At 43.3% G+C, this 25,002-nt stretch overlaps 1 protein-coding gene across 4 annotated transcripts in view; it reads left to right on the top strand.

Moving 5' to 3' along the window:
- Nucleotides 1–25,002, top strand: part of Syndig1 (synapse differentiation inducing 1) — a 209,269-nt gene that overhangs the window by 88,845 nt on the left and 95,422 nt on the right. For all 4 annotated transcript variants that reach the window (XM_076929927.1, XM_076929925.1, XM_034495279.2 and 1 more), the window contains one exon: nt 7,826–7,963. In XM_076929927.1, coding sequence (XP_076786042.1) covers nt 7,826–7,963 — 138 coding nt within the window. The remainder of the gene's footprint in view (nt 1–7,825; nt 7,964–25,002) is intronic.

Genomic DNA, 25,002 nt, shown 5'->3' with positions numbered 1-25,002 from the left:
GATGGTTCTTCATCCTACCCGACCATGGTCTGTGTGTGTGTCTCATCTCTCAAGGTTACCCTGACTTTGTTGGTCTTGTTACATAGAGGATGCCCTAGCTGAAGTTTGGGGGTATCCAACAACCCTAGATTCTCCACATGCTTTGAGCAGGTGCACTTAGTTCCTCCTCCTCTCTCAGGTATCATTCTTGCAACTTTGGTCCCCTGCCTGACATCCACATACTCGAGGACTTTCTGTTTCTTTATCTGACCTATAAATTGTTGGGAAGCCTATTCCCCAATAAGCTAATCCCTGAGTCTCCTGCAGGAGGATCCAGATGCCCATGAAGGTAGCACTACTCTTGTGCTGACCATGGTCTCCAGTACTCCTCCACTTCTCTTCTTATCTCAGTTCCTAGGTTTGACTCCACATTAGCCCATCTCCTATTGCTAATAACCATGCCATGCATGCTGGGTAAACTTTGTAAAACAAAACAAAAAAACAAACAAACATACAAAACAGACCTACTATGTCCTATAGTTCCTGGGGTCAGGCAGAGGAGCCCCATCTGACAGTGAGCACCATGATAGAATGCTTAGTCAGATCAAGCTATCCCATGGGGAGAGTCAAGGAGTATGTAGATCATTTCTGATCTCTTTCTCATATTAAAATGCCACCTGGATTTAATGGTGACATCACCTTATTGGCCTTGTCTATTCCTAGCCATTCCCACATCCAGATGGTGCAGCTGGACTTGTTCCCACTTTTCCTCTTATCAACAGATGATTTTGGAATGGAGTTCATAGCATACGATTTTTGAAGATATACTTATTAGTGTTTAAATGTGAGATATCTCCACAGTCTGTGTTTAGACACTTGGTCCTCAGCTGGTGGCCCTGTTAAAGAATCTGCAGAAATTATAGGTAATGGAGCCCAGCTGGAGGAGGGGTCACTGGAGGAAGAGCTTTTGAAGGTTATAGTCTGTCCCTCTTTCTAGACATGGCTGTCTGTTACCTGGTCTGCCAAGACATAGGAAATGATAGCCACAAACTCCTGCCAGCAGAGACTGAGCCACTCCAATTTCCATGCCTCCCCATCATTACAGAGTCAATCTCCTGATACCAGGAGGCAAATTAAACCTCTCCTTTCTTAACTTGCTTCTTGTCAGTTATTTTATGAAAGCATTAAGAAAAGTAACTAATACATCACCTAAACTGTGCAACCTTGTAAGAGAATGCACCTGAACTCATGAGATTCCAAACCATGATTGGTCAATCAGTAGTATTTGCCAAAGTTGCCTTCCCAGGCCGCAGAAACAATAACAAAAACATTGTCTTTTAGGTAAGTGGGGCTCCTTAAAATAACCATTGGTTGCATACTTGTAGCTAATCATAAGGATTTAAATGAATAGTACATGCATATGGAGCAACAGTACTCTAACATAATTGTGTGCTTTATCATCTTGCTCCACCTCCAGACTAAAGACTTACCAGAAGCTGCACCAGGGATGAATCCTAATGAGTTATGTTTCATTTGGCTCCTGCTTTCAGAACATCAGATTCCAAAGGCCTTAACTAGACACTTCTCAAACTAGAAATGGATTTGCTTTTTGTCTAGAACAAATGCTTATTAAAAGAAGTTTCCCTTCTAAACATGTCATGCATGTACAAGCTCCTCTTACTCTCTCACTAGTGGAAAGGTCACACAGCCTTTCCCATGCGACCCTCTGTCTGGTGCAATAGCTTCAGGTATGTCTTTGACACAAGTGGGTGGAAATGACAGCTATTTACAGCTTCTCTTTAAGACCTGGTGCCTGCTCCAAAAGGCTAAGCAAACATTTTACATGAGGAACTGAAACCTCATGCAAAGCATAGTGAACAGTGGGAGTCTGGTCTGCATGATCAGCTGAGAAAGTGGGAGCTAGAATTTGAAGGGCTGCCACCACGACGAACAAAACCAAAGCAGGACAAAATCTGAATAACTTGTTCACAGGGCACTGTTCCTGGAGGTGAGCCACACAATAGTGTGTTCCAGCTTCATCCTTAGCTACACATTTGCATACTAGTTAACAGACTGTGTCAGCCACTCCACAGTTAGTTGGTAAATGTTCTTCAGGTCTTTCCAGTTCCTCCATCACCAGCAACAAGGATGTAACCCAATATTGCTGGGCAGTGTGGCACTTTCGTCCTGTCTAGTGAAACCCCTTTCCTTACCCACATCCCATAGTTCTCAACCTTCCTAATGCTGTGACCCAATAATAAAATTCCTCATGTTTTGGTGACCCCAATCATAAAATTACTTCATTGCTACTTAATAACTGTAATTTTGTTATTGTTATGAATTGTAATGTAAATATCTGATATGCAGGATATCTGATCAATGAATCCCAAAGAAGTCAAGACCAACAGGTCCAAAACTGCTGTTTTAACCTCTTCCTGTCTCTCTATCTACCTTAGCTCTATCTGGTTCTGAGTCACACTGATAGCCTCCAGATGGCAGGGGTCAGTGATAAACAGGGAGATGGCAGGACCCAGTTCTTCATCTTCTGCAAGACAAGCCCCAGAGAGTAGGCAGCAGAGACTTCATCCCATCCCTTTCAGTTACTTATATTTTTATTTGCTTTTGTTCTATGTTAATTTTATTTATTCTATATTTATGAACATAACCCATTGCTCATAAAAGTGTATTTTCATATTTCAGGATTTTAATCAGTTTAGTGTCTTCTAAAAGTACAGAAAGTCTTCTCAAGGAATACAAAATCATTTAAGGACCATTGAACTAGATGTTACTGAGGGAAATAAAAAAAAGATTTACTTCTAAGTAGTACATTAACTTACTCATTTCCAAAGTTTATTTATAGTTGCTGTCTGTCTTATAAAAGTTTGTTTTGAAGCCGGATATGCAAACAGGAAGAAGATCCACCATGCTCAGTTTACACCATACGGGGATCAACCCCAGGGATTTAAAGCATGCTAGGCAAATTCCTTAGGAACTGAGCCACATCCCCAGGCTGTTGAGGGCTTACATTGTTTCTATTTCACCACCTCATGATACAGTTTCAATCTGTTGGCAACTAGGTCCAAACAGTAGAAACCAAACACATGCTCCTAACATACAGCCAAGATGATTAATGAATTATTCAGGACAATGGTACTCAGATCCTGAAATGGGCATTCTTTGTATACTATGCAGATCTCTAAGCCATGCAGGTACCACACAATGGGGCTACATGGTTTTTAATGTGACCCGATTTTGAGTAACACAGAAAACAAGGACTTCGTATTAGTTTTGTTTCTAATGCCGCTATAACTACCATGACCAAAAGCCAGAGGAAAAGGTTTATTTCTTCTTTCATTTCATCAGCTTTTAGACCACCTTGAAGGGACTTCTGAGTAGAAATTCAAAGTAGAAACTGAAACAGGGATCATGGAAGACTGAAGCTTACTAGCTTATTCTTCATGACTTTACTCAACTTGTTTCTCTATTCAACCCAGGACCACATTCCCAGGGGTGACACCACAGTGATTGGAACCTCTCACATCAATCACTGATCAATAAAATACTCCACAGACTTGTCTATAGGGCAATCTGATGGAGACATTTCACAGTTGAACTTGGTTTTTCTGTTGGCCAAGGCCATAGTTGGTGTTCTTCATCCAGAAAAGTGCACTGAGTCCTCTCTGTGCCAGGATATACCTGACCTCTCTGCCTGCCTGGTGCTTAGAGCAAGTCAGATTAGTAGAGAGCAGGACTGCAGAGAATTTCTGGGTAGGTCAAGATTCTACCAAAGATTGAGACAGTCTGTCAAGTGTTCGTGAATATCTGATGATGAACGGCATTTCGGGGGAGAATCCGCTTATAAATTGAGAAAATGAACTCTGTGTGTTCATGGGAGAAGTGTTCTGATAGACACTGAACACTGTGCCTTCCTTGTAATGAATGGACTGTGTAGTGAGACCAAAGAATCAGCTGCTGGTTGTATTTAAATCAAAGTAATTCAGGTTTATATAGGTCTATGTGGCTAGCAGCTGCTGGCTCAACAAATGAACCCACTCAGAGTTCCTTTTAGGGCCAAGTGGTTACCTTCCTGCCCAGATAGCCAGGTGTAGGCAGGAGGATGTCTCCAGGTTGCCACACTGGTGATGATACCTGGGAGTAGTCCAAGAGACAGGGATGAATCAAACTTTGCCCCCTAGACACAGCCAGCAGTGCTTGTTCACATTGCTACAGCGAGTGTGGAATTGAATAAAGATCAGCACAAGGATTGACCTTTTGACTATTTAGCAATGGAAAAAATAATATGAGGATTGTGACTCATCAGCCCAGTGGGGAGATATGGTGTTCAGGGGATCAACCAATCAGCAGGCACAGAGCCAGCAGCCCACCTTCCTCTGCCTTGCTTCTTGCAGCTTACAAGGAGACACCTCACGCATCCTGAACGTCTGTGTTTCCCATTTGCTGCAGATGTTTCCAGACAGTGCCCTAGGAAGGGGATTTAAAAGACAGCTGTCCTACAAGCCACATCTGTTCTGTGTGGGTGGTGCCTCATATTTCATCTACTTGGGTGAAGGAATCTGTATGTCTCTTGGTCTGGCTGCATCTCTTCACCTCCCTATTTGGTGGCTCGATGCCCATGGCAACTTAAACCCATGAGGATCCTACAGATGAAAGAGCAAAGGAAACATTACACGCCACGATGTTTGTATTTTATGTCTGATTTCTCTTGAACTTTGAGAATCCATTTTAATCATACTGATTAATCATTTCAGTGTCCTGCAAGAACAACTCTGTAACTTCAGAATGTGGATCAGTTAAGAGTCTGCAAAGTACTTATTGCCCTGAAACCCATTGCTTTACTGCATAGGGACAGTGCCATAATTCTACAGAGACAGGTAAAGCCAGAGACTACAGTGCTAGCATGCTTGGGTATAATTGAGCAGCAGATTCCAATCTTGACTGTCTGGGAAATTTTCAGTACCTCTGTGTTTACTCCCATGCTTCCACAGCCATCCTGGAACATAGCAATTAAGAAGCAAGGTTATCAGAGTCCCTGGTGGTCAAAGGGAAGGAATATATAAACACAGCTGAAACAAAACAGTTTTATGTGCATTTGGCTATGAGTTCAAATACAACGCAGAGCCTGGAATGAACAGAGGGGCTGGCTGAACAGTGGTGTCATTTGTCAAGATTGTCAACCTTTTGCAGCCTCTCATTTATCTGTTCACTCCAAAATGGAAATGACAATAACAGCTGAATGATTTCTAGAGTTGCCATGAGACAAAAATGACCTCAGCAACACAAAATTCTTCATAAATTAAACATCAGGACCTCAAAATCATAAAAGCTAAGAGTCTATACAAACATACAAATTTGTTGTCCATGAATCAAAACTTCTGCCCACATCAGGATAGCTTTGACCTGAAGTTTGAGAAAGTGAAGGCTGGAAAGAAGATGACCTTTGCCCTCTGGGTGTGACCTTAGACCCTGATGGATTTGTCACAGGCTAATCTCTCAGGCAGTTCCTGCAGGTAACCCTCCATCAGTACAGTTCAACAGTGTGCACTTGTGGTCAGGATCTTTTTTTCTGCATTATTAGTTTTCTAGATCTAGAAGCCTTAGAGGTGACAGGGTTGTATGAGGAAAGGTACCATGTAACAGACTGAGTACAGGATGTCCTTCATCCTGGTGGGTGATCCCATGCTATGCAGGGTCTGGACAGTGCAGTCCTGGAATCTTGTATGAATTATGCATCCCTGCCGGCTGTTTTGATTTTCATTTTAGATAGCAATAATGGTAGTAATTTTCATTTTCTTTTACTGTTCTGGAGTCCATATGGGGGATTGTGTACTGAATAAAATGAATTGAAATTCCACAGATGTAGTTCTATGGAAAAAATACTGTATAGTCCTAGACACATGGAGCAGAGACTGGGGACAAACAGGGGACTTATAACTGGGCAGAGAACACTAATCATCAGGGCAGAGACATGACCGGAGCTGGCCTAATGACCTTCAAAGATGACTTTTGTCCTGGGGAGTGAAACTGGGGGACCCTTACCTCTCAGCCCTACTTGTATATGGTGGAGAAAACTAGCCCTGTGTGGACAGTAGGTCCATGGCAGGGCCACCTGAGGACATCTCTGTTTGTTATTTGAGTGAACCCAATTCTCCTTGCTTGTTTTCTCTATTAACTAAATAGAAGCAACGATCCTGCACTGAGTTTTTGACCTCTCAGTACAGTGCTATGCTGTCTGCCTGGTAGCTACGGTTTCCAGCAGTTTTAGAGAAAAATTATGAATGGAACAATTTTTGTTTTTTCCATTAATGTATTTATTTCTCATTTTATACACTGGTTGCTGCCCTCTCCTGGTCTCGCCCCCCCATCACAGTCCCTCCCCTTATTTTCTCTCTCCTTCTCCTCTGAGAGGGCAGAGACCTCCTCTGCATATCCCCCTACTCTGGCACATCAAGTGTTTTCAGAGATAAGCACATCTTCTCCCACTGAGGCCAGACAAGGCAACTCAGCCAGGAGAATGGATTTCACAGATAGGGAACAGCTTTAGGGACAGCCTCCACTCCAGTTGTGGGGTGGGGAAGACTCACATGAGGACCAAGCTACATATCTGCTACATATGTGCCAGGGAAGGGGTTGGTCTGGGTCTATTGGCATCTGTTTATGAGTGGATCCAGGCTGCTGTGATGGATAGATGTATAGCCTGGTGAGGTAGGTGTCACATGAATCATCCCATAGCATAGACAAGCTCCACAGTATATACTCACTGGTCTCCATCTTGTTGTAGGATCTGAAGGATAATGGTCTCTTTGAAGAGGAAGTGATCTGTTACTGCTTTGTTTTTAGGAAAGTGTCTGGAGTAAGCTAGGACTCCATTTTTGTGTGAAATAAAAAATTTGGGAAGGCAACTTTATTTTTTGATGAGACAAAAATCTACGATGGGTGCAGCCAGCCAGGGTTGTCCATCTGGGAAGCAAGCATTCACAGGACCTACAAGCTATTGAGGTGGTGGTTCTCCCATGGCTGAGTTCTAGAATCATCCTCCCTGGGATTCCCTGCCCACACACCAAACCACTTAACAGCAGATTCGCAGGAAATTCTCACCAGATCTACGAGAGTCCCATGTGCCACTGTATCTCAGTGAAGGGAGAGCTACACCTATAGGCAGCTTCTCCCAGAACAGCTGTCAGATTCCCCTGAGGGAGGCTGCACATCTGTGTGGAGCTCGGGCCCTTTATATCCTGACTCAGATCAGAATCAAAGGAAACTGGAGGATATCCAGAGACAGCAATTCTTCCTCTACCTACACTATCTCCACCGTGTCCGGAGTACAAAAGCAAAATGCAGCTAAGGCATGTCTCCTGGAAGTCCCCCAAGGCCACCATTTTTAATACCCATAACTCCACACCAAGATCCTGAAGATATGTGAAACACAATACGCCTCACTAGCCTCCGAAATAAACTCATTGTAAGTCTAAGATGACCTAAGTTAGAATGCATTTAATACCTGGAGAAATCTATGATAAACTTTTAACTGTAAGTTGAACCACAGTGAGCTGGAGGACCATTTGTCCTACAATTGTTTACCATAAGATTTTTTTCTACCTTTAACTATCTAAGAGCTCTGAGCTAGGAAGGCCTTCGCTCTTCTTGCTCTTGGTCAGTTTTTCCACTGATGCACTTTTGTTTGAGGTTTACATTTGCAGATGATCATGATAACATGAACATCAGTAATAGCATCAAGAACAGCAGCCAGAAAGGGCCTGCTTCAGACTGGTGGCATTTGGCTACATTTTTACTGATGTCCCTCCTGTCCTTTCCATTGTCTTTGCAGAGTGACTACTCCAGTGACACAGAGAGTGAGGACAACTTCCTCATGATGCCCCCACGGGATCACCTAGGACTTAGCGTCTTCTCCATGCTCTGCTGCTTCTGGCCTTTGGGCATTGCGGCCTTCTACTTGTCCCATGAGGTAAGACCTCCATTCTGGTTATATATATTACAGGGTGCTATTCATACAAGGGCATTCTCCTCAAGGAAGCTTGTCCATTGCAATGAGGGGTGTCTGGCTGCAAGAAGCTAGAGTATCTCAGAGTTCCAGGCAGGGTTGCTGTTAGGTTGCCTTGCTTCCTGGGGACTCAGTTTTGTCCTTGCAGAGGTGACACTGCCTTCAGAAACAAAACTGATGACCAAAGCAGACATTCAACCTGCCAGAGGGCAGATGGCATTTGCAGGCTTGACTTTTAAATGAGACTTGGTGTGTCACTGTGGAGAAAAACATCTGGACCATATTAGAGATAACATTGTAAACACTGAACCTGGATAGAAGGATGAAAATGAGATTTGTTTTCCTTGTCAAATGGTCATTCTAAAAAAAATATTCATTTAACAGAGCCTGGTACCCAGCATTCCATGTGGATCCATGCTGAGTGGGAGACTACGAAGGTACCAATTCCCAGCTCATCTTACTGTACTGCACCCCATTAGAACCCAGGTTTTGAAAGAAGTTTTTCCTAGCAAAGAAAAAGACATCCTTCCTATTCTTATGCATCAACGAAAGGCACTTATACACACCAATTAAAGCATGAAATTACCATCACCAAGTCCCACTGCTATTGTCCAAAGCAGAACAGGAAGAAAGGCAGCCCCCTGGAGCACAGAGTACTTGAGACTCCAGTGCATATGGAGATGCTCCAGGTGGTAGATGACCCCTGGGGATGCCATGATACCCCTGCTGGCTTATAGAATTCTGAGGCTGCGGCTCTAAACAACTAACTGACATACTTGAAATAGTTTTCCTAGTTTGAACATTGTTTTCCTGCCTAAACCTGTAGTTACTTCTTGATGGCTTCGGAATTGATGAATCTTGGGCTACTGTGGTGAGGGAAATCTTGCATAACTCTCTTTGTGCCACCAACAACGTAGGAGGTAGGGTACACTGGACAGGTTATGTGGTCAGGTGGGGGCACGCATGGAATCTGACAAAGAGGGTGGAGCAGGGCACAGTGCCTGCTCTGTACTGTTCTTTGGTCTCGTTTTTTGGAAGATAAGTACTAGAGTGAACGATCCTGGACCCCTAAGGTCATTCTAAGAGCTTGCTCTAGAACCAGCCCTACCCTGCAGGGTCTATGTATATATCTCTCTTGTGAATGTACGCTATGAATGCTACAGACCATGATTTCCAAGTATACCCGTGTGTGGAAATCCGGATTCCTGGCTGCAGGCAGTTGTGAGGTGAGGCAGGCTCAGGTGAGCTTGGTTACCAAGATGTTCAAAGGCACTGCTCATACCATACATGAGGGTTTGGAGAAAGACCTGTGGGAGGTACCCATGGTGAGTGGAGTCTGCTCCTGCCTATATAAGCAATACCCTAAGTCTGGGATAGATAATGTGGCTCACTAATAAAGGGGAGGTCAAGACAGTGAAGAAAAAAGAGGCAGCTCTTTATTCTGCAAGGGCATTGTGGTTCTGTCTCATGAGCTAAACATGCTACTAACTGCATCCAGGCACTGAATCTTGCACTTCAAATCTGTGACATCACAGAATAAGAGGATGTGGCATATCTACTCTACTAGGTGCAGATACACAGGCAGCAATGCATGAAAGGCAGAGCTGAACTTTGACATCAAGCTTTGGAATGGAGATGGAGTTCTTATTTTATGTTCCACTGGCAGAGAGGTATCACCTCTTCCCAGGGTACTGGGAATCCTAGATAAATGACATGGGTCAAGGAATGGTGGCCTGTGTGTCCACATCAGAGGCCAGCTTCATCAAACCTGCTACTGATCCCAGCCAGATTCCGGAAACTCAGAGGTGCTTGTCCTCCAAGGTCTCCAAAGACTTTGAAAAAGACATGTGTGAGGAATCTATGGTGAGTGCAGTCTGCTCCTATCTATATAAGACCATCCCACATGGTCCCTGCCTTTTCACACATCAGCAGTGAAGCCCTGTCCTCTTCTAGGTAGAGCAAGTTGTGGCCAAAGATATTACAGCACTCAGAATCTCATGTCACAAATTAGTTTGCTCTTTATATGCTAACAACCTCTTAGACGTAGAAGGAGGGATTCAAGATATTTAATACCTTTAGTGGTCAAGATGATTTTTATTGTTTGGCAGGAAATATGAAGGGCACCTTCTGTACCAGCTTCTACTGACCTCTTTTTTTGGAAGTAAGGCTCAAACACTTGCAGAGGGTAGGGATGAGTCTGTGCTGGTGGAGAAGGGGGAGATGCTCCCTGCTCCTCTTTCTTCTCCCCAGCCCCCCTTTGCACAATACTTAAAGAGTGGGTTCACTGCTGTGGAACTCAGAGCTGGGCTGCTGTTTGCAATTGAGCTGTCTGGATGGAGTCCTCTTTGCAGGGCCTATGTTCAAGTGCTTTTTAGATGAGGCTTCCATGCTGAAATACTTCCCGGAACCTCAGCCCTGCCAGGAGGCTGCTGTGCATTCTGTTTATGCCTCTGCAGCCCAAACTGCAGACAGGAAAGAAATCTCCAGGCCATTTGAGGAGAGCATGCAGCTGCCAAGAGGAGAGTGCATGGCATGGAGTAGAACAGACACACTCAGAATCAGGCTCTAAATTGAATCAACACTGGCCTGGACACTGCCAGCTGGGACTTCTAATCCTGGGGCCTGGAGGGAGAAGCCCGGTGCCTTCTCTGGAGGTTCTTTGCAGATGTTGTCAAGGCCCCAGAGTGCTCAGCTGAGGAGCCTCTCCCTGGGTCAGGAGGCGGGGAGCTGCAGCCCAGGCCAGCTCTATTCTGAAGCCTTGCTCCCCAAGACTGTGTTGCTGCATACAAGACACAGGACTTTGGGGGAAGCTAAGCCTGGGTGAGGGTTGGGAGAGATTAAATCAGTTAGTGATGAAAAGAATGGATGGCTGTCCTGGCCCAACAAACTTGGGCTTTTGGGTTCTCTTCTTCTAGGCAGATCCTTATTTATGGGTCATCTGTCCATGCCTGTTTCCTGCTCCACAGCATGGCATCAAAATAATTTCCATACCCACAATTTCCCAGAGGGAGCACATACAGAAAGCACAATGGTACCCTGCTGGGCACCACAATTGTCCAAGAAATGTGGATTTACAGGCAAGCAAAAGGATGCCTGGAAAGAGGTGGACAGGAGTTCTGAAAGCTGTGAGAACAAACTAAGAGTAGGGACAGAAAGCAGGAGTGACACTACTGAGCACTCAGTGTGTGCCAGAGCCTGCGTCTCACAGTGTGTCCCTGCTCAATACAGCTCTGGTCCTTCTCAGAAGAGAACGTTTTGGGAAAAGCACCCTGCTCCTCTGGAGTGGGCCCTTGGAACCTGCATTTTTAAAACCAAGTTTACTGGCTGATTTCCTCAGCACTCAGTGTGAACACCCATGTGACCTCATGGTAACTAGCATCACAAATACCCAGTTGTGGCTGAGGCTGGGGTTGGGAGGTTCAGGATATAGAGTCTGACAGGGAAGCCTCTCACTGTGCCCTGAGATGTAACAAAGGACTCAATATAGAAGCAGAGTGGGAGCCAGCAAGTGGAGCTTTCTGGTCATTTCATTTTCACGGTGTCATCTGCTCCTTAATGAGAACCAGTTCTATAAACCAGTTTATAGAGAAAGATATGTACTGCACAGATCAAATTAGAAACTAGTGTTTCCAAGCTAGGATGAGAGGAGACATAAACTCGACATTTTGCTGAGTGTCTGCTGTAAGACAGTTAATGCCCACACTTTATCTTCTTTAATCCCTCCAATAAGTCTAAAACTGAAAAAAAATTAATATCTTCATTGAAATGGAAAAGAATGTTTCAAGGATTAAAACCACTTTCAGATCTCATAAAGGTAGAAAGCACAGGGGCAGAAGGGGTCAAATGCCGGGCACTTCTTGTCTTCAAAAATGGAACCTGCTGCAGCAGAACTCTTTTATCTATGTACAAGCACTCCTAAGATCACAGGACTCCCTCCTCAAACCCCTGCCCCCACAACCTACTTGAAGAATGTGAGCTACAGGGATCCCAGAGGAAAATGGTAGTATTTGACTTTGTGGCCCTGCACTCTGTCCCTTGGAACAGATGGTGCCCTAAAACTGCAGCTGGACACACTCCAGAGGGGCTTTAGGTCTGGATCTGCACCACAGGCCCTGGGTTTGCAAGAGTGCAATGACTAGCAGAATCTTCTCTTTGAGGCATTTATTTTGCCTTGATTTCATTTCATTTTATAAAATGTTTCGTTCCCTTACTAACTGCAACATTACAGCAATAATTAAATGGGCGATGGGTACTCAGAACCAGATTAGGGTCTTTATGAATAGGGGCCGCTAAAGGAACCAGAAAAATGAGGGGAAAGGGGAACCTTCTTATAATACTGGAGATCTGGAGGAACAGGAGTCCTGCAGAGCTTGTTAGCATCTCTTTGAAATGTATCTATGTGCCTATGTCTTTTGGACATACAGAATGTGTCAGTCATGATCCAGGTACCCAGGATGCTGCAGTAAACAAGACAGGTCAAGCTCTCCCCTTGTAAAGTTAGACTTCCAGTCAAGACAGGCAAGTAGAAAAACAAGAATAAAACCAGAAGAGTATGAAGGAGAGAGATAACATTGCAAAATGATATGGGAGATAAAATTTTAAGGAGTGGTCATAGAAGGGGCTGCTAAGGAGGTTGACAGTTCATGACAAGAAGCACTCTTGAGAAATAGCCTTCCTGGCAGAAACAACCAGTACAAAGGCTCTGTGATGGGAACTTGCCCAGCACTCATGAAGAATGACCTGGCATAACTGAAGCCAGAAAACTACTGAGTGTAAGAGTCAGAAATAAGGACAGATGAAGGGTTATGTTTGTGTGAGCAGGCTCAAGGACCTTCTTCTGTGAAAATGAGTTGGGATCATTTGGAGGCATGATATAGCATGTGCTATTACAACAGAAGGCATCAGGCAAAGTTAAAGGGTCTCTGTCACTATAACCCAGAAGAAAGCCAGGGGAGCTGGGCCACTCCAGGTACCAGGCACTTTATAAGTAGAGAGAATGCAATGTTTTTTGGAAGAATGCCCTATGAGTCTGCATTGTGGTGTGAAGAGACAGAAAATGGGGGGCGGGGGGGGTAGGTCAAAGGAGCAGGATGGGGCTGGGGCTTTGTCTTGGCTCCAGCAAGTCTGTTGGCATGGGAGAGAGGCACAGGGCAGGTGGATTGGATATGTGGTTTGGGGTTCAGGGGAGAAGTCTGGATACAAACATGAGCCAAGATAGAGTTAAGATTTAAGAACCAGAGGGACCAGTGAGGAGGTAGGTGAGCTTAGGAAGGTCCTCAGAGACTAGAGTGAGGGGCAGTATACCCCAGAGGGAATGGGACAGAATCCTTCTAGGCCCAGAAAGCCATGCTAGAGAGAACAGAACAGTAATTCCTTTAAAGATGTACAGGAATGATCCCATGAGAGCTGGGACATCCTATTTCTTGATCTCATGTTGGCCACATACTAAAAACTCTGGAGACTCTATTCATACTTGGGATATTTGTACACTTTTCTGTAAGTTTATTACACTTCAGTTAAAAGGATGTAATCATACATGGAATATAGCTGTTGAATGTAGCATACAGAACAAAGCTTTTGAACTTTGCTACGAATAAAAATAAGGCAATATTAGATGTTACTAAATGTGAACGGCAGTCTTTTTGTTTATTTGCTTAATTAATTTTTGTATTGCTGTGCTTTCAATGGAGGGCATCCAGCATACTAGGCAGACTACCACTGGACTCAACCCTAGTCTCTATCTGTTTTGAGGAGAGTATCACACATGTACATGTGCATGCATGAACATTTTTATAGTGCGTTTGTGCAGCATTTCTTCAAAGAGATCAAATAAAGTTTGGTTGGTCTTCAAAGGGACTAAACATCATGGATGTTCCATGTTGGAACTGATGGGAAAGGCTTTCTGGAGAGACCTGTATGATGAGGATGGGCAAGCATGAGAAGAAGGGTCATCATATTCAGAATCCCCGGATTTATCCTTAGTTGCAGGCAAAATTCGGGTAGGGTAGATGTGAATGGGAGCATGGAGTAAAGGAACCTGTCCAGGAGAGGTCCTGCTTCCTGGGACAGCCTGAACTAAAGTAAGGAAGTCTTCCTCAGAGGAAGAAGGAAGTCTGGGAGGTAAATTCTGGACAAGAAAAGTACAGGACAGGAAGAAACGACTGGGAGCATTTAGAAGCCAAGCTGATGAGCAGGACGGTGTTCCTACCAGGCTTCCTACAGCTGCACCAATGGGCACAAGGCAACAGTCTCTTTAGCAGAGAGCGATCTTTGCGTGTTTGCTATGGAGAGCACAGAGCTCAGGGCAAGGGCTCTGTTCCAGCTAGGGAGAGTACCGCCATAGTAAAGAAGTAAGAGGGCACTAGAGCAAAGCAGAGGCAGGTCTCAGAGCCCTGGTCACAGCTGCCTTAGCCATCTTGGTATTGGGCTCAGTAAATTCTGAACTTAGAGATTGACTTGGTCTACAACTGCTCTGTTAGAGGTATCATAGGTCTCACGTTGGACATCACAGAGCTCAGTAGAGATGAGAACACTGAAGGTCTGTATCCCTTTCCTCTCATTCTAAGTGAAATAACAACACTGACAGGAGCCTTCAGGCCCTCATATGTTTTTCCCTTCCAATCTTGTCTATTGTAGGTTTTGGTAACTTACAGGAGACAACCAAGGTAAACCAAGTGATTGCATAAAGTCTGTGGTTGTCATCCTTCCTAATCCTGCTACCCTTTAATACAGTTCCTCATGTTGTGGTGAGCCTCCATGATAAAATTATTTTCATTGCTATTTCATAACTGGAATTTTGCTAGTTATGAATTGTAATTTAAATGTTTGCTATGCAGGATATCTAATATACAACCCCCAATGGGGTCACATAGGTTGAAAATCACTACAAAAGGTTCTTATATTTTCTGTGGAGTTTGAATATCTCATAGTTTGAATGTAAAACCTACCACCAGATACCTTCTGCTAGAGCACTTCAGGAGAGATATTTCAATCTCTAAACAAAGTGTGTCTCCTCTGTCTTTTCCTAGACACTAATGCTAGTTTCATATGGCTAGTTTATGGGATTCTTGTCAGTGATTTCAGCCCATTTTCTGGAAAAACAAAGCCAAAGATGTCTTTGGACCTACTACCAGGACATTGCTCAGAGAGTGGGTGTGGCTCCTCACAGGGCACTAGATGATGTCAACTATTACTGTGCTTTTATCCATGTGTAGGCCACGCTTTGTTGGTTGGTAAGCCAATACACAGGGGTCAGACTTGGGATTTTGGGGGATGTTCCACATCTGTTAAGTTTTTCTTTTTAATGGAAAACATGCAAGGTTGGTAAGATGCCTTAAAAATCTGTTACAGCAAATTGTTAGGATTTTTCAAACTGCAGGCAGAATAAGGCAGGTTTTGTTATGTTTATTTTGCCAAGAGCTCCATTGAAAAATCATTGAATGTGATGCCTCCAGTGACAGGATTACCCTCACCCTAGAGTTTATCTGTGGGAATTATTCCTCCCTGTTTCTTTAGTCCATCATTATCCCATCCACGGTGGCTTACCTGGCATCTGGACAAGTCCTACTGGTTCTCAGCTCAATCTCCAGCCCTATTCAGTCTCTGCCTTGTGTGTGAAGTGTCATTACTCACACAACACCTACCTGCCTAAAGAACAGACTGTGGGAGTAGAAGGGCCCAGCCCTTGTCACTGGAATACTAATCTCCAAGTAGACACAAGAGTGTCAATGCCTGGTGTGGTTATGCTGACTATAGAAGGTTCTGTACTTTCAAGGAGACCCGGGTTATCATTTTTCTCCATTCTCCCCTTCTTTTCTTTCCAACCTGTGCTGATGAACCCTCCCTTTAGCACACATTTGAAAGGATGCTCTGGCATTGCCCCCAGGAGACAGGTGATAGATGCCCACTGTGAAGTTTGGGACAGGAGGCTGAGAGCCAAGGAGATCTGACTTTATGCTCTGGAAAGGGATTACACATGCTTCCTGCTCCCTGTGCTAATGTCTCAGGGCTTGGCTCCCTTCCCAGGGATGTGTCCTGTCACCTCACACTTCTCTATTAAAGATCAAATGTTATTTAACAGTATAGGTGGGCACATTTGTTCTTTTTCTTCCAACATCTCAATTTTCACCTTGACCTGAAACGACACTTTCTCAGAGAGGCAAAGTTGGTCTTTTAAAGTGAGAGCTAGTGCGCAGCCCCACTGTGTCTCCTGGGAGCACTGAAATGTGCTATGTAAGAGATGAGTTAGAAATGGTAAGATGAAGGTCTCTGAGCCCCCAGCTCCTCCAGACTCCTCAAAAGTGTGGCACTATGAGAGCACAAATGACTTATTTGGAGATGCAAACAGATCAGCACAATGAAGGACAGTGGGAAGGAGGTTTGGGAGAAAAGAGTGGAGGTCAGGATGTTGCCTCATAGTGATGGCACTGAGTTTCAGCACAGCTTGCTACTGGCCTCCAAGGGTACCATTACAAACTCAGCAGCTGAGGGCAGGGGAGGGAAATGATAATCCAGGTACCAAAGGTCACATCTAAGATCTGTCCCATACACACCTGTACCCTGGGATCCCAGGCTGTATCATCTGGCTTCTTCAGAACCAAGGGGTATTTTTTTTAAAAAAGAAAGGGGGCTGAAAGAACACAATTAATAGTATTCTTCATCCTTTTGATATATCATCATGTTATGTATTGAATACAGATATAATTATATAAAATAAGTCATCTGTTTGTTTACTTGTTATTTGAAGACCGGATTCCATTATCTAGCCCAACCTTTCCTTGAACACATACAAGCTTACTGCTTCTACATCCTGTATTCTGAAATTAAACACCTAAACCATCAAACTTGTTTATTGTTTTAAAACAAGTAGTCAAGTGATCATCACCAAAGTTAAGAAATAGAATCCAGATAGAAGAACTGGGTACCTTTTTCTAGCTTCTGCATCATCACAATCCCGAGCCCACCCAAGCACCAGTAATGACCTCCTTAGAGCTCACTAGCTCTCTTGTCTTTATTGTTTTGCCTCTGAAGTTTGTATCCCCGAACTTTGGTCTCTTTACGTTTCCTTACTGCACTTGCAAAAGCCTGTGGGACCCCCAAGGACATCGTTTGCCTCTCTCAAGTTTCTAAGGGAAAGTTGCTACCGTTTCACTATTAAGAATGATTTTTAAATCTTTTGCCTTTCAGTCATAAATGGATTTTGATTTTATTTAAACATTTTTTTTTTTTTGTGCCAGTGACAAAGGATCTCTGAATGTTTTCCTGTCCTATGCTACATTGAACTGCCACATTTGTAGGACACATCCCCAGCCTACCTTTCACTCCCTGAAGAATTGTGCTTCTGTTTGCCTGTATTTCTGCTTCTGAATTCAGGTTGTTCCCCCATTATCTCTTTCTGTAATTTCTTAATTGAGTTTTGGAGTTGTGCTTCTCAAAGAGTCTCCACCTTGTTCGCTCTCTGCAGCTTAAAGCACATCACTAAATAGTTTAAGCTTAGGTAAAGTTTACTGGTAGAGCTGTCTGTGCCTAGGGCTTTATTCACAGGAAGACCTCAAATGAATGTTTTAATTATTGCAATGCTGATAAGGCTGGTTGGATATTTTTTTCTTCTCACATTAATTGTAGAAGTTGTCTTTTAAGCTATATATTTGTGTGTGTAAGAATGTGTGTGTCCCAATGTCCCTTCTCTGACAGAGAGGGCTATGCAGCCTACAGAACAAATGCTTCCAAGGGACTCAGGACTATGACATCCTGGGCCCGTAGCCACCCTCTTTGAGTTCTTTTTCCAGGCTCTGTTGTGTAATGCTCACTGGCACCATTGCTAATCTGACTGCTCCTACTGACCAGTGCCTTAGCTGTGAAAAAGAGCCCCAGATGTAATTTACAGTACCTCAGTTTATTACAGATCCATAGGGAGAAAATGAATTTGTGGACTCAGAACACGTAAAATGCTGCAGCTCCTTTTCTTGTTGCCGATTCTTTGGGTACCTTTCTGAGTATTGCACAATTCAGCATCCTGAATTACTGACCCTGTCTCCATCCTATGTTTCAACAACTTTCCTAATTGATGTGCATCACCTACCCACATGGCCAGGGACACAGGAAATGCTGGTGCAGACATGACTGGAGCACTGTGACCTCTCTCCATCAGTGCTTAGCAATGGCCCAGCCTCCGGCACTCTTCTTTGTTAGAATAGGTGTATTTTCAAGTGTGCAGGTATCTATGGCCTCAAGACTCTATTTGGGAAACTTGAAATGTTGACACTTGATTCCCATATTATTGGTTGGCCAGTTTTTGTTTCCCAAATTGGCTCCTCTGCAATCCTCTGACTCTTTGCCCTGGCAGTTTCTTAACAGAGAAAGACTATGCTTATTTTTCCCTTGAAGAAAAATGAGAGGTTGATAAAGCTTTTGAATCTGACTTTTGTCAGTATCATAATATAAATCACCAATTTCATTAATCTTTTCCAAGATATGAGTTTGGGCTTCTTTTGTCTTCTTTAGCTCAAAATAGATGGATGAAATGGATGGGTGAACAGAACAACACATATGCCTCCAAAGGCAGTAATGCTATTGTTTGATCCTGTAGGCAGTACTTTGGCCTCATTTTCCAGATGATTTGATCCCCATTCTCCCAGGGTCTTTGACTCTTCACTTGATAGTTCCCAATTACTTAAAGTATGAGTTTTGGAATTTCCCTTAGAGTGAATCTGCTGGTAGTGAATCCTCTCAGTTTTGTGCCTTTGGAAATATTCTCAATGTCACTTTGATTTTTGTAGGTGTGACCCTGTGGTGTGGAAATGTAGTTGATAGGCCTCTCTTTCTTGTTCCAACTTCTACCAAAGCGTTCCCAGTGTAATGGCCTTGGGTTTGTATGCTGATAAGATTTAGGGTTTCTGGTTCTGTTTCCTCAGATCCACTAGGGCTTTTCTATGGCCCACTTACCTTCCCAGGTTTCAGAGCCATCTCTTGATCACAGTTTCTTGATCACAGTGAGAACATATTTTTATAGACTTTGACTGGCAGGATTCATTCACTTTCCTTTTCCTCACACTGCTTAACTCTCAGGTATGCCACCTCAGAGCAGAGGCTGGTTTTATAAGATCACTATTTTTGGTTGGCTCAAGACTTAAAGTTGGATTTCTCTTGTCTCACAAAAACATACTTTCTTGGGCACCTCTGTGGGTCAGGCAAAAGTTTCCCTTCACGTGTTGCTCATTTTTCTAGATTTCTGGCCTTTCCCTAATCTTGGCCTTATAAACATTTATCTTATTTCTTTGATGCTTGCTTAAATATCTTTTAATTTCTCTATGAGGTTTTTAGATGCCATCTATCAAAAGACTGCTAGTTTGGCATTGCCCAAAGAAGAAATCTGTACTTGTATTTCTTTAAGTTATTTAAACTGATACTATCTTTCTTTCCTAGTATCAGTATTTCAATATAGACTGGAGAAGTTTCATAGGAGGAATTTCAATTATCAGTTGCTCAAATCTCCATCTGTTTTTGGTGCTAGTTGAAATATAAGCTATGTTATGCTGCATGGAAAATGCAATCTATTGGGGCTGAATTGTGTGAGAAATCTAGCAAACCCTGTTGTTTTTCATTCAAAAGCCAAGGAGAGAAAAGTCCCTAGTTCAATAATACAGAGAAGCTCTAAGCCAGAGAAGTGTCTAGCCCTTTGTGGGTACTCACTACATCCAGTTGTTCGTATCTAATGCAGAGATCTAAGTATAGTGTCTATCTTCTCCTTCTGTGAAGGTGAACTATACAGTTTCTAAGTGCACTGTTACCTAAGTCTCTCAGATGCAGTTGGGCAGGTCTTACTAAAGCAAAGAATAAATCCAGCCACCAAAATGCCGTCAGTAAATGCCTTATGAACAAGGTGGGCAACCAGAACTCACTCTACTGGGGTCTCTAGAGCTTTCAACACAAAGCCAGGCTGTTCTTTAAACTGTTCCCAGGAGGGCTTAAACTTCTGCAGGTCAGATGAAACTATTTCCAGAATATCTAAGCCCTTGGGCCTCCAGTTCCTTCTTGTAAGTAAGACAGAGGTGACCAGGGTAGGACACTGACTTGATGAGGCACACTTTATGTGGTGAAAGTTGACTGAACAAAAACTAAGATGACAGATTGGGACCTGAGAGCCCTACTGACAAACCAGAATTGTCCTGATGGGCACATCATTTAAAGCTAGGGAAAATTCCTCTGCAAGTACAGCATCAGAAAACTAGTGTAGGCAAAACAGAGTTTTCTGAAAGTGACTTTCTAGGAAATCTTGTGCATGAGGAAGAAACAGAGAGTGAGGCACTGCCTGGGCACTGTACAGACATAAACACACCTAGCTTTGCTGGCGATGGGTGCTACAAGAGATTCCCAGGCTATCACCACCTCACCTCACTCTTTGGTGTTCCTTTGGCTAATATGATTATTTATCTTGTGTTCTCTCAGACATCTAAATCCAACTAACAGGATGTTTGCAGAAAAATATCACTTATCCACCTTCCTAATCCTTTCTTTCAGAAAAACGAGCCAGTATGTTTATGTTTATCTTTCTAAACCTGGGCACAAAGACAGGCTTAAAATCTTTATTATTTTTCAATGTTGTGATTCACATGAGCCTGAAGACCATATGCTATACACACTGGCTAGTGTATGTAACAGTCACTTAGGGGGCTATGTACCTCACCTGCCTCTTCTGACCTCAAGTTTATTACTCTTCAATGTCACTAGATTCGGAGTAAATTGGATCCTATGGCTGAATGCACCCCATAAGCACCAGCTGATTTCATCAGCTCAAGCTTTAATTCTGCACCTGAGAGCCACAGCCATTCAGGCAGAGAGTTGTCTTCGGGAAAGCCAGGACTGCTCTAATGGGAAGAGAAAGTGTCCCAGCTCTGGGAGAGATGGAGAACGGGAGACAGGGCCATGCTGGGAGACCGTTGACAAGGACAAAGTGGGTAGAGAGCCTGGGATACCTCAGCTTCCCCAGGCAAGTGGCATAAAAGCAAAGCTGACAGAAAGGGAAGTGCAGTAGCCTTTCAACTCACTCAGCACTGGTTCTTCAGGCTGGTAAACTGAAAAGCCTGACAGAGGGGACAGTATGTCATGTGGACAAGTGGCACCTGCATCAAGAGGCTGCATTCAGCCCAACAACCATCAACTGTGGGCTTGCTCTCTCTCTCTTACCACCCCCTTCTCTTCCTTCCTCCCTCCCTTCCTCTTCTTCCTTCCCTCTCTCTCCTTAGCCCCTCTGTCTCTGCTTTGCTTCCTTTTCTCTCCATTCCCTCCCCATCTCTACCTCTCTTTCCATATGAATATTTAATACGCTGATTGTAACATCTGTGAGTTGTTTTGCAACTCCCGAATTTAAACAATTCCACATAAATATTAATGTCAGGATGCAGTCAAGACAGAGCAGATTTCTGATCCCCGCCTTCTTCCATGGAAATCCATGCCGCAGGTGTGTCATTGATTTTTTTTTTAAATTTTTTTTAACTTGTTTGGGTGAATAAGTAAATAAATCCTGTTTGTTTTCCCCTGTAGCCTGTTGGTTGGATCTGTTTTTCCAGTTGTAGGAGAGCTTCAGCTGGGTAATTAGTGGTGATTTTGTGATTAGTGGTGTATAGTAGAGAATACACATGCATTGACTGTTGAAAGCATGGTTGGTGCTCTGCAGACATGTTTGGCACCCAGAGTTGAAATCTCAATGTTTTACACTGTGCATTCTTCTGTCCAGATTTGGGGCTTGCTGGGAGTCTGTTTCAAATGTGTGGTGCTTTTTGGTAAATAGTATCACTGAAGCTATTCCTTAGAGTGTAGAATGCCTCCAACAGCAGAGTGGCTTACACACTTTCTTTGCATGTCTTTGAACACTAAGCCTGCTATATGGAACTTTTGGCCCCATGAAGGCACGCTGCCAGAAGCTGGTTTGGAGATGGCATTATTGGCTATTTCTGAGAGTGTTAGGTCCTGAGACAAACTTTAATTCAGGAGTGCTCCCGATGGTCACAGCCCTCCCCAAAGCATATTCAGAAGTGTCTATTGCATAACATGATGGGTAACCATAGTAGTGCCCAATGACCTATGTCTGGTCTCATGGCTCTGTCTGTCGAGGGCCATGAGGATGCTATTGTAGATGGAGGTTCGTGCCTTCTAAGCTGGTGTGGCCACTAGGACTGGTCCACCTCGCTGCACGTGATGACTCACAAAATGGTTGTTTCCTTTTTTTAAAAGATTTATTCGTTTTTTATGTATATGAGTGCTCTATCTGCATATACACCTGCACACCAGGAGAGGGAGGGCATTAGGTCCCATATAGATGGTTCTGAGTCACCAATGGTGGCTGGGATTTGAACTCAGGACCTGTGGAAGAACAACCAATGCTTTTGACCACTGAGCCATCTCTGCAGCCCCACAAACTGGTTTTTATAGAACCCATTTTGTCATGAAATTTTCTGTCTTTGATTATGCTAGCCAATTGATGTATTTGTCATTAGGTAAAACCACATGCAGAAGCAATGCAAAAACTGTCAATATTATCTTCTAAATGCGACTCCTAGAGAGAGGATCTATCTCCCACGAAAAGACCCACTTCAGATGCAAATACTCAAAGGTATTCACATTCAGGACACTCCCACAGCAGTACACAAATTCGGGACAGAAGCCCAAATACAGGGCAGTTGGGAGAAAGACACAAAATTTAAGCATGCCTTTTATGTGTGAGCCACTATTTTAAGAGGCCACAGAAACCACATTTTCTTGTGGTAAGGGAAGATTTCAAGCATGTCCCTGGCAGCAGAATCTCAGTGATGAAAAGCATCACAGTTAGGATACAAAGATGGCCAGCAGTGGTGAAAATATGAATCCTGTTCTCTTACCTACTCCCAAATCTGTGAATTAAATAAAGGTCAGGGCTGGGTAGATGGCTCAGTCAGTCAACTGCTTGGCAGTCGTGAGGACCTGAGTCTGAATCCTCAACATCCACATAAAAAGTCAGGCAAGATGGGAGTGCCAGGTTTATATACTCATGCATACTCACACACAGGAATATGCAAATATACCATCCTCATTCGCGCGCACGCGCGCACACACACACACACAGGCATGCATGCTATAATCACATCCTTCTTGAAAACTGAGTTTTTACACAATTTTCTTACTGGTAGCTGGGGTAACGCTTAGTTGTTTTTAAGTTCTTAGCCTCTTATTCAAGGAAATTAATTAAAGCCCACACAGATTTGCAAAAGTCCCGGGAAGTTTTAGCTAAGATAAAGCTTTCTTGCTTTATCTTAGGTAAAACAGGAAGGCTCTGAAATCACAATTACTGACTGCATGAGCAAAAATATTTAAGCTCCCCAGTTATTTTGGGGGAACTTTTAAAGGCTTTCAAGAGAAGGGGTTTAGTTAGTAATAGGACTGAGTGTAGCTCTCTGTTTTGACTGATAAATATAATCATTGTCCTACTGTGCATGTTCTTTCCTGTAATGCATCTGATTTTAATCATTTGCATGTATAGATATAACATGATAAATAATAAATTATCTTTAAAAATGTACATCAAGACACAGTTTTTGTCTTAATACTCATGTACTCAAAACCAGTTCAGGCTGGATCCTACCCCAGCTACTCTGTAGCAAGATCTATTGGAAATACATTTGAATAGAAACTTTCCAAACTTGATGGCTATTAAACTTGGGGAGAAACTTACCCTGTGGCTCAAGGAAGGGTGCACCAATAGCCTGATGGAGGTAGGGGTGAAAGATTGCTAGGTGCATTGTTCATAGAGGGGAAGATGTGCAAAGTACCTTTGGCAATAGGCTACCAAGTTCATTGCTAGCAAAGGGAAAGCAGTCCATAATGTAAAGCAAGTACTTTTCCAGATTACTAAACTATTCCCTCTGCTTGCTTGCCTTGATTTGGTTTGAGATCATTATAGGTTAATATTATAGAAAAAAAATCAAGTCTCACCCCTTCCCCCCAGCTCACCTGGCATTTTGTACATGTTGATCATATTGCCACCTGCCACTCTGTGCTGTTACATGCTTGAACCCAGGTTTAGAGCTCCTTAACGTTCAAGGTTCCAACTCTTGGCAGTGCCCTTCCCTCCTTGCCTCCTGTCTAAGCTTAGCCATTTTCCCGAATTTGAGAGATATGAGGATCCGAGATGCAGAACCTAGCAAACGCTGAACTGAAAGCTGAGCAGGTTGCCATATTTTCCACTTCAGTTTATCTGCTGTCTTTGAGTCAGGACACTCTTCATAGCCTATCCAGATGGTATATCAAGGAGTAAGTAATAGCTTCTTGAAGCCCAGCTTAAACATCTGTGAAGGTTGATCTCTATGCTTATCATCTAAGCTTTATGTCTCTAAGCCCAGTGAATAGGGAACCCTTTTGTACAGTTTTAGTTTTATTGTTGCTTTTGCTGTTGCTGCTCTTTTTGATACAGGATCTTTCTATGTATCCATGACTGTGCTAGAATTCTCTATGTAGACCTGGCTGGTCTGAGACTCACATGGATTCACCCGCCTCTGCCTCTGTGATTAAAGGGGGCATCATAACCCCCATTAATCTACTGTTCTTTTGAAACAGATTCTTATTCTGCAAACCAAGTTGACACACTATGTAGTCAAAATCACCTCTAACTTGCAGCAGTTATTCTGTATCAGCCTCCCAAATGCTAGAATTATATACATGAAGCATTAATCACAGTCATAAATTCAACTTTAAAATCAGTCTCTGCTTTCCCAAGATATTGAACATCTTGGGCCTGATAACAGTGAATGTGAAAAGTGTTCTGCACTTCTTTAGAAATGCATGAAAAATGAAAAAGATCTTTTAAAGGACGACTCTCCATCCTTCTGCCCCTTTTCTATATAAGAAATTGGGATGGCATGTTCATGGACAATGGGGGCACATGTACCCATAGATCTCGTCACTCATGTGGCATCTCAAACAAAAAACCCAAGTAGTAATTAGCTAGACTTTGTGTCAGATCTCAACTATGC

This window comes from Arvicanthis niloticus, chromosome 2 (assembly GCF_011762505.2).
Source record: "Arvicanthis niloticus isolate mArvNil1 chromosome 2, mArvNil1.pat.X, whole genome shotgun sequence".
Lineage (NCBI taxonomy): Eukaryota > Metazoa > Chordata > Mammalia > Rodentia > Muridae > Arvicanthis > Arvicanthis niloticus.
The sequence above is the reverse complement of the archived record's forward strand: the minus strand, read 5'-3'. Positions and strand labels throughout refer to the sequence as shown.